Source organism: Cottoperca gobio, chromosome 9 (genome assembly GCF_900634415.1).
Source record: "Cottoperca gobio chromosome 9, fCotGob3.1, whole genome shotgun sequence".
Classification (NCBI taxonomy): Eukaryota; Metazoa; Chordata; class Actinopteri; order Perciformes; family Bovichtidae; genus Cottoperca; species Cottoperca gobio.
Window position 1 is genome coordinate 11,851,268 of NC_041363.1, and position 18,017 is coordinate 11,869,284.

General features: G+C 37.7%; 4 protein-coding genes across 5 annotated transcripts; 2 read left to right on the forward strand and 2 right to left on the reverse strand.

Annotated features, from left to right (window-relative positions):
• On the forward strand, positions 1–1,357 carry mtrfr (mitochondrial translation release factor in rescue). Its single transcript, XM_029440152.1, has 2 exons — positions 1–466; positions 864–1,357. Exons 1-2 carry the CDS (start codon positions 173–175, stop codon positions 1,092–1,094), a joined length of 525 nt encoding a protein of 174 aa, XP_029296012.1. The 5' UTR covers positions 1–172; the 3' UTR covers positions 1,095–1,357.
• A 992-nt stretch (positions 1,358–2,349) lies between these two features.
• On the forward strand, positions 2,350–6,841 carry kmt5ab (lysine methyltransferase 5Ab). The gene is made up of 8 exons (XM_029439844.1): positions 2,350–2,507; positions 2,727–2,830; positions 3,848–3,995; positions 4,280–4,490; positions 4,569–4,656; positions 4,831–4,890; positions 5,222–5,412; positions 5,741–6,841. Exons 1-8 carry the CDS (start codon positions 2,498–2,500, stop codon positions 5,949–5,951), a joined length of 1,023 nt encoding a protein of 340 aa, XP_029295704.1. The 5' UTR covers positions 2,350–2,497; the 3' UTR covers positions 5,952–6,841.
• A 217-nt stretch (positions 6,842–7,058) lies between these two features.
• On the reverse strand, positions 7,059–9,989 carry rilpl2 (Rab interacting lysosomal protein-like 2). 2 transcript variants are annotated; one of them, XM_029440136.1, is made up of 5 exons: positions 9,913–9,989; positions 9,488–9,799; positions 9,252–9,403; positions 8,064–8,186; positions 7,059–7,549 (listed from the first exon to the last, which is right to left on the reverse strand). In XM_029440136.1, the coding sequence occupies exons 2-5, from the start codon at positions 9,779–9,781 to the stop codon at positions 7,528–7,530; spliced, it is 591 nt and encodes a 196-aa protein (XP_029295996.1). In that variant the 5' UTR covers positions 9,782–9,799; positions 9,913–9,989; the 3' UTR covers positions 7,059–7,527. The 2 variants fall into 2 exon arrangements, with proteins under 2 accessions (XP_029295996.1, XP_029295995.1); XM_029440135.1 differs by having other exon boundaries at positions 9,488–9,957.
• A 744-nt stretch (positions 9,990–10,733) lies between these two features.
• On the reverse strand, positions 10,734–17,273 carry LOC115013468 (RILP-like protein 1). Its single transcript, XM_029439799.1, has 8 exons — positions 16,804–17,273; positions 15,635–15,785; positions 14,133–14,251; positions 13,749–14,036; positions 12,888–13,067; positions 12,368–12,531; positions 12,176–12,274; positions 10,734–11,689 (listed from the first exon to the last, which is right to left on the reverse strand). Exons 1-8 carry the CDS (start codon positions 17,128–17,130, stop codon positions 11,599–11,601), a joined length of 1,419 nt encoding a protein of 472 aa, XP_029295659.1. The 5' UTR covers positions 17,131–17,273; the 3' UTR covers positions 10,734–11,598.
• Positions 17,274–18,017: the final 744 nt, after the last annotated feature.

Here is an 18,017-nt window from a genome sequence, read left to right on the forward strand (position 1 = left end):
CGGAAACGTAGAAGAAGAAAAGACTGAACATTTTTAACTGCACCTAACCACCGTGACCGTGAAACAAACAGGGAAATGTAATAGTCTACAGTAGGTCTAACTCCTTTGTTCTGTTTAGTGACATACAACGTAATGTAATGCTGTCAGTCACTTATTATGTTTATTTAAAGACATGTCGCGGCTTCTCCCGTTCATCAGCTGTGTGTACAGCGTGTTCAGTCCACGGTCCAGTCGGGTCATATCATGGAGAGGTTCTCCCAGTATCTCTCCACTGCTTAGTCCGATCCCTACTGGACTAACACGTGTTTTAGCAGCCGGTAAAAAGAGCTTGGTAGACTTTCCTGTCCTGAATGAGGACGAGCTTAAAGAGCAGTTTGTGAGAGGATCTGGACCCGGAGGACAGGCCACCAACAAAACCAGCAACTGTGTGGTGCTCAAGCACATCCCAAGTGGGACTGTTGTGAAGGTTAATCTTGTTTGTTTTTTATCCATCTGAATTAATGACCTAAATAAGAGTTATGTTGTTGAATTTCTAAACGTTTGAAACCTCTGTTGACAAATAAGTCTCGCATCAAGGCCCATGTAGTAGCTGATCTGATGCGTTTGATCACATCACGTGCTCTTCCACAGATGCTCAGTTGTCATGGAAACGCAATGTTGACATTTAAGGACTTCTTGTCCATGTCGTCTTAACATTTGAGAATCACAGTGGAGTCCTTGTACCCTCCCTGAAAAAAATGAAATTATGATAAATTAAAACACCAGAAGAGCTACTAAATGAGCCTCGAGTTGGGTGTTTTTTTGTCAACCAAAGTTTTGTGATTTACTAACCATTTTTATTTCTTGTACCATATCCCCTGCAGTGCCATCAAACCAGATCTGTGGAAACAAATCGAAAGCGTGCTCGGGACATTATGCGAGAGAAACTTGATGTTTTTTATAAAGGAGAACTCAGTGAAGTTGTTGTAAAGAAGAAAGATTTAGAGCTGAGGAAACAAGAGAAGAAGAGGAAGGCAACTGAAAATCTGGAGAGAAAAAGACTCTTTAAAGATGCGCTTGCTGCAGACTCCAAACCTGGAAATGATACAGTTTAAAAATGTTTGTGTTGAATAAAAATTGATGCTTGAAAGATAAAAACTTGGAAAGTTACTGTTATTAGTTCCAAATCAAATGACCCTTTTGTTTGTATAGCATCTTACATGCAAAGCTGCAATTCAACCTACAATAACACATAATACAATTGTACAAATCTGTCCAACCTAAACCTCAGGTTTAAGATTTATAACACTTGACTTGCTGTCCACCAATCTATGTCTGTTGTTGTTTTCCTTATTAAAAAAACAGGACCAAACACTTGTATCAGCTTGCATGAGACCTATTTTACCCAGAGGTTTAGCATATCCACAGGCTACTTCCTGCCTCTTTTTGCCTTAGATTTCAAGTGTGGTAAAACAATTGTAATATGCTACATTTCAGTAAATTGATTATTATTTATTTCTACTTCTCTTTTTTAATTGAGTTATAAGAATATACAAACAATCAGCCATACTATTTAAATTAATAAAGAATAACCATCAAATTAAAAAAGAGACTCATAATACTCCTAATATATTTCCTAAGATAGAAAGATTAATAATAGTATTTATTTATTACTCTAATCGTGGTTCGGTCACATCATAGGACATCTTAAATTCTACTGATTGAATCATGATATTTCTGCTCAGTATTGTATATACCAAAAACACCTTGTTTTGTACGCCAAATATTATAATCTGATAATAATACTGATCTTTATTCAATTCAGGTATTCCCAGTGAGATCAAGATCTCTTTGGCAAGATAGACATGACATACTCAACATTATGGTACAGAGAAACAAGAATATGTATATATATCAAAATAATTATACATATACATAATGATATATATTAATTAATTAAAATAAATAAATAGAATTGGGATAAATAAGAAAAAAAGAAAGTTCACCATACAGTCTTATTATTTTAGTGTTGAATTCAGCAAAAAATCCAGTGAAATGAGCGGGAACTTTTACATTTATGTAAAATGTACTATATAAAATCAATTAGTTCAATGTTATGTTTATAATGTATAATGACATTTTTTACACTAAATGTTAATATAATTATTAGTTTTACACGATAAATAACCTTTTATTCGAGTCCAAAAAGTGAAAAATGAATGTATACAATGCTAAAATAAATGCGTAAAAGATTTTGGTTCATTGCAAAAATTACATTTGGAGAATTTGACGGGCTGTGTGACATCATAGCCAATGAGATAACTACTTTCATGCTCGTGACCCTCTCGCCCGGACGAATCGGCCAATGAGAGGTGCAGTACAGTTTTTTAAATCCACCACGCGCTCCCTCAGTGTAGTGGTCTGCTCTGATGTTTGTCGTTGCAGAAGCAGTGAGCGCAGACACAGCAAAAAATAAATAGACTCCTCGTCTTCTTTCACTTTTATTCTGGGAACTGACATGGCAAAAGGTAAACTTGTTAATGTATTGTTGTCTCACTATTTGTTGCATGTCACACAAGCTACAGTAAATGTGTAGCCAATGCTAGCTAGCGTAAATTAGTACCAACTTTTTAAATACACGTAACGTTATGTTGAATAATAAAACTCTGCAATGGTCGGCTTTTGTATAATGTCGGGTGAATTTGACAGCATTGTGTTTACGTTTATTCATTTCCATGTTTATAAAGGGAAGAAAGATGTGCTAAGAACCGACAAAAAGCCCGAGGACACTGATGAACTTAAAGTCCCCTCCCGGAAGGAGACAAAGGAAAACAAACCAGCAACTAACAAGGTTTGTTTTGTTGTTTGGTTTTACGCGTTTACAGCTTTTGTGTTGGCCAACTAAAGTAAGATAAAAGTCGCTTTTTTGTTAACCCAGCACCAGAAAGGTAACGTTAGTCACAGGGGTCCTGCTTCAGTTTTGCGTCGTAGAAACGGATTCAGAGTTGCGCATTTTACGCAAAATGTACCTCAAGCTGTGCACTGCCCTTTACGTCCAATCAAAGTGTAGGGTTCAAGTGTACAAACAAGGTGTACCATTCTGTACACCATAGCTATTGGTTTAGTTATAGAGCTGAAACTTAAAGTTTAGGATGTCAACATATGTTTCATTGTCATTTGTCAGCATTGGTGGACTGTAACGTTATTACATTTTCTCAATTACTGTACTCGAGTACATTTGTATTTCCATTTCATGCTACTTTCTACTTAAGGTAAGATACAAGATATAAAGTATGTATGCATAAATAAATAAAAACATGCAAGTAAAACTGAATACTACTTCCACCAGTTTGTCAACTGAGAAATTGCTTAGTGAGCAGCACACACTAACATAGTACAAAGTAATGTACAGTGAGCTGGTACTGTTACATTGAGATGTTTACACAGAGCATCTCTGAACTTGTGCAACTTGCCGCTGATGTTTTTCATTTAGTTGTTAATTTAACATGCTATAGTGCTGCCAACATGTAAACTAACATGCTTTAGTTGTATAACAGGCTTCTTCTTTTTTTTTTACATGATTTTAAAACATCTGGTTTATTATTCTGTTCCTATTCCTTTTGTAAGGGTAATTGTAACTAATAACAATAATAGTAGTGTAATACCCTACAGCTGTGATATTTTCTGAGGTGGTTATGTACAGTGAAAATCTCATACTGTTAAAACTCAGAATTCACATGCATGTAAAATATGACATTTCATTTATTGCATCTCATCAGATTTTCCTGAATGTGTTTCTAGTCTAATCCTGTGAATGACACAGGGTTTGTAATTTATTCGCCAAAGTAAATAACAATTATTCTTGCAGGATTGCGTTGGTACAGTACAGTCCATTTTACAGAGTCTACGGAGTCCAAGCAAACCTAGATCCCCTCTGAGCGACAGTTTAAGCATGCTGATCCAGGAAGGAAATGACTCTGATTCAACTAATCCTGACATGTCCAAGATAAAAAAAGGTGAGTACCTAATTAACTTAAAGGTTTGAATTGACTAATCTGAAATGCCAGCGTTTGGTGATCTCCCAGCTATCTTTCTCTTAACCCCTATGTTACCTTGAATGGTCAGCAGATCCACGTGTACTGCACAAACATTTCCTGTGCATGGAATGGTGGCAGTGTTCACTGACTCACGATCTTATGACACAACTTAACTTTTTTGTTGGAAGAACTTCACTCTTTTGATTAAGGCCAAATGTTTAGGGCAGTTGTCAATTTTATTCTTTTTTTCTTCCTCATTTTAGACATGCCTAATGAAATAAAATCTGAGAGTTGTGAGTCCAAAGAGCAGATGCCTGAAATGGCTTGTCACAGTCATGGGATCAGAGAGAAAGCCACTGACCAGCCTGAGAAAAAAGAGTCCACAACACACACAAATGGCAGGTCTGCAGCAGACGTCAAAGTTTTAGCATCCAAACCTCGAAGTAGAACTGGTCGCAAACTCGGAGCAAAAAAGTGAGTGCAGAAAGACATGTCTGTATCATTTTTTTTGCACAATCAAAATCTCATTACTTTCATAATGTGTCTTTTCAGGACTGAAAATAAAGCTCCCCAAAACAGAAAGGTCACAGACTATTATCCCATCAGACGGAGTAACAGAAAGACTAAGGCGGAGATAAAGGTCTGTATGAAAAAATGCTATTGATGGGTTGTATATTTTTATTATTGGTTTATATGAGAGATTTTTTCAAACGTTGTCATTTTTGTACCTGCAGTTATTTGTATTGTTTTGAGTATTATTCTTTTTTGTGAATGTTTTTTTTAACTTTGACTAAATAACTCAAATTGTCAACAGAGCGAAGAACACAGACACATTGATTACCTGATAAAGAATGACATTGAAGAAGGAATGCAGGTAACATTTTAAATGTACTGTGCCCATTTCAGTCCAAATGTGTTTGATGCATTTCACACTATGTATGTAAAACTTTCCACAACCTACAGTGCTCCCATTTGTGCCCATTGATGTTTGTCTAAGTGGTTAAAAAAAAATCCTTATCAGTGGTCTTTAATGGAAGAATTGTATACATTTCTAGTAACATGTGCTTTTGCAGTATTTTTATCTAGATCATTCATATTTGTGACCTATGCTTTGTAATCCAACCAGCCAGGGATTAGTAGTTGACGAAAATGACTAACTGTAATGTGGTTAAGTTTCACACTTTGTTGCTTTTGAACGTCATCAGATCAAACACATGGAAGGAAAAGGAAGAGGGATTTTTGCTACCACAGGCTTCAAAAAGGCAGAGTTTGTCGTGGAGTACCATGGAGACCTACTGGAACTAGCTGATGCTAAAATAAGAGATGCCAAGTACACGCTGGATCCCCAAAAAGGCTGTTACATGTACTACTTCCAGTATCAATCCAAGACTTACTGGTCAGTCCAAATGTCACCACTTATCACCAAATATGATTGACATGTGGTTTCACTCTTATTTCATTTGATTTCTTTTCTTTGTTCGAGCCTTCAACTTTCTGGGAATGATTATAGTTGTAGGTGCACATCTGAGGGATATATTGGTTTGATGGTGAACGCAATGATATCGTCTCCACTGACTAGATCGGGCGAAAAAATAGACTTGTATTGCCTTAGGATTTCCTTCTTTTTCTCCTAGTAAAAGGAGAAAATAAATGTATATCTCTAATTTAGATACTTTTCTTGTGTTTTAGTGAGTGCTCAATATTTATTTGTTTACGCTTTACAGTGTGGACGCTACAGAGGAAACGAGCCGTCTCGGAAGACTGATCAACCACAGTAAAACTGGAAACTGCCAGACGCGGCTTCACGCCATCGATGGAACCCCTCACCTGATCCTGGTGGCTTCCAGAGACATCAAAGCAGAGGAAGAGCTGCTGTATGACTACGGGGATCGGAGTAAAGCCTCAGTCTTGGCTCACCCGTGGCTAAAATACTGAATCCTCGACATGTGTATATGTGAGATGAATTGGTGCTCGCTCCTGTTCAGCCTAACGTAACAGGCGCTATAGATCAGCTGTCCTCGACATGCTTTTTTACAAAGTGTAAAAAATGTTTTTTGTTTTTAAATGAGGGCTAATGCGTCAACGCGTGAGTGTATTTTTGCAAATGTTTTTATCATGGTTTTATTTTTTAAATCTAATTGTAGCAGAGTAATGCAAACTTGAATGGTATTTCTCCTGGATAAGTACTGTTTCACATTGTCCATTGGGTTTCCTTTTGTAATGAATATAATTGATAATTCAATTTCACTATTGTAAATTATTACCTGTGCTGTAAATTAAGGAATAAAACACTGACTTTTCATTCCAACTGTGGCATGGTTAATTGTGAAGATTTGAGACTGTGTTCTTAAAAAGACACCCTCCTCCACTTGTCTTGGAGATTTATTTTTACTTTTTAGTTACACTTTTGTGATACTTGACCGTGTGGAATATAACCTGCAACCAGGTCCTCTCTGGGAGGGAGCCCAGAATGTTGTTACGTGGTACGCGCCTTATCCTATAGTCTAATGGGGCTACACAATGTCATATTGACATCTACCCCACAGTGCAGTTGAAGGTAATGATACTTTGTACTTAAGTATTGTGAAGGAGTTTCAAGACTGAAAGACGGGTGAGGATAAACAAAGTGTGTTCAAAATCTGTGACTGTATTTTGTCTTTCAACTATGTTTCTATTGTATGTCAGCGCTACAAAGACTTGACTGAAATAACTACAATCTTTTTTTGTTCTATTTCACTGCTGCTTTAAAAGAAAACCATATGAATGATTTATAGTAATTGAGTTTTGAAGCTCATTAAGACTAAAATAAAGTTATGTTCATCGTTGCTCTATTGTGCTCTTTGTCCAATAATAGGAACATCTCTATAGAAGTCATGACTCTGGTATATGACTTGAATAACTGATAACTGCGTTATGTTGAACTCTAATCATGTAGTTAGTGTAAATCTGTCTGCTGTGATTTGTTTACTTTGACATGACATCAGAACCTGTATCAATGTGAAATAACCCTTTATAAATATTTAAGTTTAATCCACCATTTAATTATTTTACATTTTGAGGGTGTGAGGCCCCTCTTTCCTTTATTAGACAGTTGAGTGACAGAACATTTGTTTTAGATTACTAGACCAACATAAAGCCCCCTGAAGACTTAATTTTGATTTATAAAACAACATTTTCAAGCCTTTAAATAACTTCATTTTGAGTGAATGCATTCAACATAATTTCCAATACTAGTTGGATAATACTTTCCAGTTTCATTTCATATCTTCACCAAACTTTCCACGTAATATATATATATATATATATATATATATATATATGTCTACTACAGCAATTATATTACCATAAACAATCTTAGGTACAAATTACCAGTACAAAATACAGTGCTTGTTAGATTTAAAAATAAACATTGTAAAAAATGATCAATATGAAAGTGGTCAAATGATGAGAAAATTGTGCCGACAAATCCCGTTTGTCTTCTACATGGTCAATTCTTGTGAAAAGGTTTTTCTTATTTTCGCCTGAATGAAAACCTATAAACAGAAAACGGCCAGTTAGAAGAAGTTTCTCCCCGAGCATGGTGGAGGAGACACATGGAACAAAAAATAAAACTGAGTTTTAAAAGTGTGAGAAAGCTACATTGAGTCACGGCAGACTGATTACTGATGGCTGCAGTAGTTTGGCCGATTTCCACATTCTCTCTTGCGCTCGTTCAGCGCTCACACAAACATCCTCCACATCAGCATGAATACATTTGGTCACAAGTATATCATTAGGAGACGGGAAACAGGCTGCGAGAACAATCTCCCTGCTAGCTTACTTCAACATCATGTGGTTGCTGATGAAATTCTTCTTGAAACCATGCCATCTTAAACTTACTGCTAAAAATAAATGTTACTTTGTGCTAATTCTTTCAAATTACATCCTTGTTGTCTGCAAATTCATTTGTCTGTATTCCATTTTTTCTAGTTTAGCATAAAGGGACTAAAACTGCTTTTCGTTGTGTGACGGCAGTGACAATAAATGAACGTTGTTTGGTCTACTCACAGTTTGCCTATGGTTGTCTTCTCCTCCTTTGCATCATTGATTGTGGATCTACTGTGCTCTGTGGGTGCTGGTGTCTCCAGATCCACTTCCACTATGGCTGGTTCAGCCTGTGGCAGAATCCCACTGCAGAAGAAAGTAGAGCTTTATGGTCACTGAGAATACTCACATACGAAGTTCATCAAAAGTCCACACTATCAAATTGAAGCTATATGCATGAGATTGAATCAAACTATTCCCCTAGAATCAGTGTTGTTATCAAAAAGGTAAAAGTAGCAATTAAATTGGAGGCAAATGTTAGCTTTATAAGATCAGCACAGGTCATTTCTAGGGGGACGTTTGCCTAAATGTGCTGCTGATATTGTTGCCGTTTAATTCAGGATTACATTACACGGAATAAAAGTGTGCTTTTTTGAAAACCAGTTGATTACAAGTCTGTCATGTCTATATTTATACAAAGACTATATGATTCTGTATGAGTTACGACATATGGGTGGGATAATACTGGATATTGGTGTCCATTTTAGGGATGTCAGTATACATCACTATTGTATATGATTTGTCTAACAGTGGACATGTTGGAGTAACAGCGACTTTATTATCAACATCTACATAATCTAATGTAGTATTATACAACAGCCCTGCAATAAATCCCGTCTTTGGAAAGCTTATTATGTTCAGTTTTGTTGACTTAGTTATTGTTGGTGTTGTATTAAATTGTACTAAAGTGTTTCTAATACTCTGTCCTCCTCATGCATGTAAATGGAGATTCAATATTTAAAAAAACTTGATTGTCTATCACATAATGAGAGAAAACCACATAACAATATTAAAACATACGCCCATAAAAAACGAACTTAAAATCACATTAAAACACAAACAACTCCATAAATAAACATTATACTCACATTATAATGCACTTACAATGCAAAAGAGGTGACATGAATTAAAAAAAACAAAAGCAACACTTGGACTTCAGGTTAGAGCTGCAACGATTAGGCGACTAATCGGTCAACAGAATAATAATCGAGTATTTTGATCATTGATAAATATTTCACTTATCAATTAATTAAAGCACTAATATGGTTTTTATCTGTTATATTTAAAGACTTGGACTTGAATGGGATGGACATGTGTCACTATTAGAAAACAATCGGCAGATTAATCGATAATGAAAGCCCAGTTACTCACCTCTTGTACAGCTGCAGCTCCTCCTGAGCCACTATGAGCTGAGCTTTGAGCTGGTTCCTCTCCTGAAGAACCTCCTTCAGCTCCTGCATGGTGAAGCGAGGTCTATTGGGGTCTGTGAGGTCCACCACCAGCTGGTTTGGTCCCGCTGTTTGCTTTAATATCAGATAGGAAAACATCTCTAAACGTGCACTTTAAGTCTGATAAATCAACTGCGCAGGACAGACTGTAACACTCACCGTGCCCTGCCCAGAGGAGCTCTCCTTGATGATCCTGTCCAGTTCACTCTTCAGGTTGTCCCGCTCCATTTTCAGCTCCTCCAGAGACAAGTTGTACTTATTAACCAAAGTCTCGAACATCTCTAACACGCGGACTATTCTGAACTGTAAACCCGACACTTCTTCGCCCGTGCTGCTTATTTTTAACAAATCTCGCCCGATTACATATGAAATGTCATACACATCTTCAACCGTGAGCTCAAACGCGTCCTTGTCGAAAGCCAGAGCGGGCGACGACTCTTCCCCGAACTCCATGACAGACGGATGCGACTCCTACAGAAACAAAAGCCAGAATACAGTTATTGTTTTTCTATAATGCTCTAAAAGTAGCACTATCTTCCCTTTTGTCTTGGGTTTAACACTTTTATTGACAGAAGATAACTAACTTCCAGACAGAGCAGCAACTTCCCCTTTCACTCATCCACCAATGACGTGACTCGCTGGACAGTAGAGGAGGGCAAAGTATCCTAGCGACAGGTAAGTACAAAGATCGTATATAACTCAAGATGACTCCCTCAACACTGTAGATCCGTGAACGCGGGTCTGCTTTTCCACGTCACGGAAATGTGGGTAATGTAGGCAGTGTGAGTGAGAGCTCTCTGTTGTCAACGTATCTCCTGATCAGGTGAGAAAGCACGTGATTTGATGTTTTTATACATTTTTGTTGTACTATTTTTTCTTTGTTTTCTCAGTCACACTCTCCCTCTCCATTGTCTCCCTGTATGGACTGATTTATATATGTTTTGTTAGATTATACTATATTTAGAATGTATTATACTCAGTAGTGGAAAGTAACAAAGTAAGCCTCCATTTACTCAAATACAATTTTGATGTGCTTTTACTTGAGTATTTTCATTTATCTACATGTCAGAGGCAAATATTGCACTTTTTACCCCAATACATTTATTTGATAACTTCTATTTAATTGTATATACTTCCAATTATTTATTGTTTACTTTCTCTATTATATCAGTACTTATTTCTGTCCCTGTGCTACTGTAATATCTGAATTTATCCCCTGGCGTTTAATAAAGGCTCATTTTAGAGTGAAATTACCAAAAACAAAAAAAAGATTATTGCATTCACAAAATCTCTAGATAATACTATAAACTATCAACATTTGTGTTAAGGACACAATCACGACGTACATCTAGTATATTCTTTATTAGCCATATGAGTATTTGATAGTAACAAAATAACAACATTCAAAAGTTGAAAAATAAAACTTTATTACTTTTTTCTGAACAAGCATTATTTTACAGATGCAACCCAGCACATATATGTTGTTAGGTCATGCTTTTACAGTACTCGTTATTATTGTTGGAATAGGTGTACTGGTTATACTGGTGTTTTACCAGTATGATTGTATTGGTGTAAACCACAAAGGTGTGGTGCCACACTGTAGTGCTGCAAACATACAGTAACAATCAATTCTAAGGGACCAAGAACACTAACTCAAACAGTGGCACAATAGCATCACACTATAACAATAATGTGTTATATAATCAGATACATCTTAACATCACTTCTTCTACATGCTGTCATTATTCAGCTAAATAAGTCAAAAGTGTGAAAACTCAATTCATCCTTTGGGGAATGCAGGGACACTGTTTCTGTATTTGGATCAAGCAATGTAATGGGAAACTTTGGTGCTAATTTATTTGACATTACAGCAGCATGTGCAGCATTACACCAAACGTAGCATAGCTTTTTAAAAGTAATATATAAAGTGACGCACTGACAGGTGATGAAAAACCCTAAAAGGTCATAAATAAATATAAGAGTTTCCAGGTATGGCCAGTTATCTCACATATTAACTACACAGGTTCATTGAAAGCTCTTACCAAGTAAGCTAAAATGCTACCAAAATGTATCGTAAAAGTTGACTTGGTCTCATTTACACAGTTTCAAGTGTATAAACACCATACAGATTTAGTTTAAAACAACCAAGTAATGCAACCATTAAACCAATTCTTTTAAATTTGTCTATTGACAAACTCTGTTGAGAGAAACAAACTGGCGTTGACCAATGTGGGGAAAAAATAAGAGAATCAAACAATTTAAACTCATGGTCATACAAAGTAAAGTCTTCTGATTGGCAACAAGGTGGGGTCGTCCGCAATCAAACCGGCTGCCACCATCGGCATTATGGCAGTGAAGATCCTGTCCGGAGATGGAGGAGACAGGAGGGAAATTTAGAATTAGAGAAAAAACACAAAAAGCATTTTAAACATTGTTGTGATCACAATGAACCACAGTGACACTCACGACTGACACCTCACATGAAAACAAGAGCTAGTTGTTTTTACAGATTCCTGTACAATCAGTTAAAGGCAAAATTTGTCAGATTTTCCAAAAAGAACCTGCCCTCTGCCTGGAATTTATCTTTTCTTTTCACTTTGCTGTGTTCGGGACGTTTCTGGGCATCAACATCTAAAAAATGGTGGACACAATTCACTGCTCATCCTGCCTTTAAGTATGTTTCTCTGATGTCTGTAAGACACATTATGATGATCATTACACCAAAAGGGAGTGCCACAGTAGAAAATAAACCAGGCTGGTGAAGTGCTGGTCCTCTTGACAAATACCAAGGTCGACTTTGGTGTATGAAGAAAAGTGTGCAAGGGTCAAGTGAGACTCATTACTCACAAGCGTCTAATTCCTGATTCAGCCTGATCAGTGGAGCTGGAGCATGGAGGAGGAGATGGAGGACAAACAATAGAGTTGACGTCATCCCATAAATCCTCACTGAGGGATATGGAAGAGGTAACTGTTAACTTTTGCATCAGTGTTATGTGTAGTTGAGACTAGTAAAATCTTAGTTTTGGAAACAAAATGTACCTTTTGTAATATGCCAGTTCCTCCTGCAGCACAAACACTTGGGCCTTGAGTTCATTCTTCTCCTGCAGGACGTCCCGCAGCTCCTGCAGGGTGAAGCGAGGTTTGTCAGACTCCTGCTCCAGGCTGTCTGTCTCCTCCACTGGCTCTGTATCAGCTGACACCTTCTGCCGTCAAAACACACATCATTCAGCATTTCTCTCGAGCATGGGGGTTAATATTTTTGCCAACTGCAGGGGGTGGTGGTAATTCATCAACAGTTGGCAGTCGCACCACGAAAGAAGGGCAATGCGACATTAAAATAGGAAAAGATGTACAACTGTAAGTTGATGTACACAAAGCAGACATTTAAAAAAAAGATTTTGCAAATGTTTCAAGGGGTAGGAAATGTATCTAAAAGGACTGTAAGGCTTTAGGGAGACAGCAGCATGACAGAGTGATCATGCCCTGTGCCTTAGTCTTATCATGGTCCTCTGCTATAACCAGTCAGACTGTGTACAGTGGAGAGTTACACAGGTGTTACCAGTAACAATGCTGTAGAGTCCTCGTCTTCTTCACCCTCTTCGTCATTATTTTCCCTCTTCAATGACCTCGGGAGAACGGAAGGACTCTTTTCACACTCAAAGCAGTTTGCCAGGAAGCCAGGGTCACCTCCACACTCCACCCACACGGAATTTGGTTTGGTGGCGTTAGATGCCGAGGACTGGATTGGTAACACAAAACATCCACTTAGGCACTTCAAAACCTGCCAGACTGAATGAACTGTGGTCGAACCTAATTACAACCTAATTACAACCGCCAATGAGGTCTTCGGCCCTGTTTTATTTGTCTGTCTGTCTGTTTGTCAACAGGATTATAGAATAAATGATGGCCCTATTTTCATGAAACTTGGTGGAAGGGTGGAGCATGGGCCAAGGAAGAACCAATTACATTGTGGAGCAGATCCGAATGTCGGGACAGATATATAAGCTCAATTGAGAGATAGGGCATTTGTGCTGCATTCATGTGGTGTAGAATTAATCTGGAAAATTAGTACCCGGCTGGGAAAATTCACTTGAAAGTCGTCCAACCATTTAGAAAGTCACCAAGATTTGCCGTCTTATTTACGCAAAAACATGGCAGAAGAAGTAAATGTTGGTTTGATGGCTAAGTACAATAAAATACAACACATCTTATTCGTAGCTTTAATGTTGTTTTCACATTAGGACTTAAAGCTTATGCACACACCGAAGTCAGAAGAACAACTCGGGGGAAAGAAATTCGGGGAATGGGACCATCCAAGGAGCGTGTGAATGCATCATTGGCCGTGGCGGAGGTCTGCGCTCTCTGAGTGCCATTCTAGTTATATTCATACTTTACAGCCTTTTTAAAATAAGTCTCTTACCGTCATCAGAGGTGATGTAGACAGTGATGTAGATGGTGACATCCCAGATCTGGTAAGAGAGGTTGCTTCAATAGCAGCGACCTCTCTATCCAGTTCCCAGCCCTGGAGCTCCTTTCTCAGCCTTGTGACCTCCACCTGCAGAGCCCCCAGCTCCTGCTGCCGGGCCTGGGCTGCAGCTTCCAGCTCAGCCCTCTGCTGGATCAGCACCTTGCCCTGAGCCTCCATCACTCCTATCCTATGACGAAGGTCCTGGTTGATTCTTATCAGCCTGTGCTGCTGCAACTGGAGCTATGGTTGAAGAAATGTATTTTGTGTACAATTTAAACTAATGTAAAAAGTTTGTCAGGTGCCAGAATACGTGCTGTATATAGTCTGAATCCTCACCGCCTCAACATCCTCGTTTTTTAATGTCAGCTCATGGTCCTTAGCTCGGATTTCATCCCTCTGCTTATCCACCAAGTCCTTCAGCTTATTCATCACCTGTCTCTCCTTCTCTGACATTCCTGTGGATATCATAAAAAAACACAGAAAAAATTATTATGTTCATAATGCAATCTAATAGGATGATTCATTCATTTCTTACCATACACTTAGCCATCAGTTTTCAATTGTGCCAAACAGCAACCCTATTAATACATTAAATTAAATTGTGTGTGTGTGTGTGTGTGTGTGCGTGTGCGTGTGCGTGTGTGTGTGCGTGCGTGCGTGCACTGTGGCCCTGACGGTAAGATTAGCTGCAGCCACCATGAAAGTCTCACACGAGAGCGATATATTCTGGTTCGCTTCAAAAATAGTCTCCTTTATAAGCTTCTGACTGCTTCTCTTAACAGCCTCCCCTTTCATGTCAATATGCAAGCATGCAGCATGTACTGTAGAACCCCATGTGACTATATAGGATTAATATGTGTAACGTGCAGCAGATGGTTAATCAGCGCAGCACAAATCTGCAGTGAGCACACATATGGAACATAGACCAGATCTGTACTGGAACTCTCAGCCAAGACCAAACTAATTTGTTATCATCACAAGATTCTGTACAACACAACATGCATGGCAAGACTTCAAACAGACAAGTTCATTGCTACATTCCTGAGATCTATGAGTTTAATGTCTGGCTGCAAACAAAATACCCTTGGAGACAATAATTAAGTTAAAGTTCATAAAGATCAACTGACGATTCTCTCATCAATATTTTGTATATTTATCATATAGAGATGAACTGATCAAACTATTTGCCTCCTGACAATTATACTGATACCTCAACTCAGGATATCTGCCGATACTAGAGCTCTAACTAAAGATTATTTATTTATTTATTCATTGTCGATTAATCTGCCAATTACTTTCTGTCTATTGTTTGTCACTACAAAACCCAAAGATAGTTTCAGTTTATTATGATGATATTTGAGAGGTTGAAAGCAGCATTTTCTGCAATCTTGCATTAAACATTACTTTAACAATTAATCAATTGTCAAAATAGCAGGCCATTAATCTTCTGTTGATCGATCAATTGATAAATAGATAATTCATTGCTGCTCCAGCAGCCACGGGTTGAGTACCAAATCTAAAATAAGTGCTCTGTTTTTCCCAAATCTAAAGTCAGTATAACTCACAGCATGGTACATGATACATTTGATGTAAGATAGCATGAGGCCACTGTTGATCGGTCAAGTAATGACTTATAACATGTCAATATTGGGATACATACCAATCCGGACTCATCACCATATCATTTGAAAATGAAACATTACATTAGGTTATTCCACCAGAATAACTGAAGAAACTTATATATTTCTTCAATGTCAACAACATTTCTTATCCCATAAATCATCTTGTAACCTCCCAAAACCCATCAGTCGAACCCAGGATGAGAGCAGACAACCTACCCTCCTGCTTCTGCAGGTCTTCCTCTGTGACGGGGGACTCTTTGAGAGAGAGGCTCTTTAACAGCCTCTTGTTCTCTGCCTGAAGCTGGGTGATTTGAGAGAGCAGGTCCTGGACTTCCCCTCGCCACACATCCTCCACCTGCTCCAACTCCTGGGAATAATAGATAAAGAAGAAAATAAAACAGAGGGAAAACACCAGCACAGTCAAATACATGCACGGAGTACTTGTATTTGTTCGAAAAGGGTCGATATAGCTGGGTGACGTGAGGGTTGACAAAGTCAACAATACTTCAGTTTATTGAGTGTGCTGATACGTTAAAAAAGAACTGGAAAAAATAGAACATTCATATGAGACGTGGCACAAACTAAATGAATGCTGCACAAAAAATATATTTGTAGTAATATAGAAGTATTTACAAACAACCAATGTTCTTCCGCTTGTGTATCTTATTGTAAAATATTTCTGTTGACGTTGTTGTGCTAATCTGTTTATATGTCTGTGGAAATAAAATTGTGCTGTAAATGAAAAATGTTAAGTGTAAAGTATACCACAAATAAATGAATTGTTCCCTAATCATTATGATAGCAAAGCAATGTGTGAAGTAGTATTTAGGATAGCCACACTGACCTTACTACTACAATAATCTGATGCATAGTAATATAGTATAATATCATCCTATAGTAATATCCTTCATAATATCTACTTTGTCTATGGAAGCATTTGAAAGACTACATCGTAATTAAAATGTAATCTAACAATAGCGTTTTCATTTGCCACTTACCTATGCAATATTACAATTTTAATAAAATAATGCAATCTTCATTTTCCCTACAACCATGTGTATTCAAAGACAAACTCCACTTTATGGTTGACAATATTAAAATATGAAAATTCAATATAAAATTGTAAATTAATTTATTAATTGTAATTAAATTAATATATTCAGTCAGTCTGCAAAGATGCTTCCACAATATTTGTTTTTACTGTTGGTCAGACAAAAAGAGGATTGTAGGAACTTATATCATCGTAGATGTGCCTCAGTAACTTATGCTACCTTGAAAGGTCACAGCACAAATGCCCACACAGTGGCACAGACAGGTAAACACACAGGTAAACACACAGGTAACAGACAGGTAAACACACAGGTAAACACACAGGTAACACACACCTTCTGGTGCTTCTTCTCATGCTCGTATCTGTCGCTCCGCTCCTGCCTCAGCCTATCCAGCTCCCTCCGCAGCTCCTCGGCCTCCTGTCCGGCTGCTCCGCTGCTGACCAGGGCCTCCAGCAGCTCCAGGACCCGCACTACTTTGGGCACCACCCCGACCAGAGACTCGCACCCAAACCTGTCGATGATCCGCTCAAACTCCTGTCCGAGCACCGCTGCTATGTCGTACACATCCATAACTGTCAGCTCCACCGCGGGTCTGCTCAGCGCTGACATTATTGCGCAGGTTTCCATGTCTGTCCTCTGCTTTATGTACACCCCCGACATTCAACATATCTGTCTTTCCTCTGACACTCACAGTAGGCTCACATTTGCTTTAGAAAAACCAGTTTACACAAGCTGGCCTGTTTGAACATGAATAACTCTTCAGTGTGTTGACAGTTTAAACTTTGCCAACGTCCGAAGCGTTACTTTTGATGCTGCATTAAATTATCAGCAGAAACTCGTACATGTCAGAAGCTAATCAGCAAAGTGCAATTTATGCTACAGTAGACGATACAGACTAGACAAATACGATTAATAATATAAATTATAAGTAATATATTATTTTGACTAACACAGTCCTGTACCACGAATATCATATCAGTTCAAGGTTTAACGTCGGATTTGAAGAAATTCTCATATTTACAACCGCTCGTGAAGGCAACAGCCTTGCCTCAATTTTGACTAAAAGTCCCTCTGCGCATGTCATGATATTACTGGCGCATTACCTTCTATGCACATTATATACATTACATCATTAAGCTTTTAAAATATCGCACAATATAACACGTGACACTTTAGTTAGGCCTACGGGCAGCCTATAATAAGCAATAAATGAAACAAATTACATTCGAGATAAAATGTATTAAAGTATTTCCAATGCATACACATTTATTGAATTTCTTGGTAGAAATATAAAAAGAAAAACATGTACAGAATATTTCTCTTAATTTTTAGCTACCAACCTTACCAATATCTCTACTATTTGTATAGTCATTTTCATTAGTTTTAGCGAAATTAGTCAACTATGATTAATTGTACCAGCCTGACAAATTAGTTTAGTTTAATCTTAGAGATAATAGTATATAGCCTGTTCAATATTGTTGAAAAAGAAATTGATTGAAACATTAAATTCTTTGTTTCTTCTTGAATGTGCTTTATGTGTGATAATT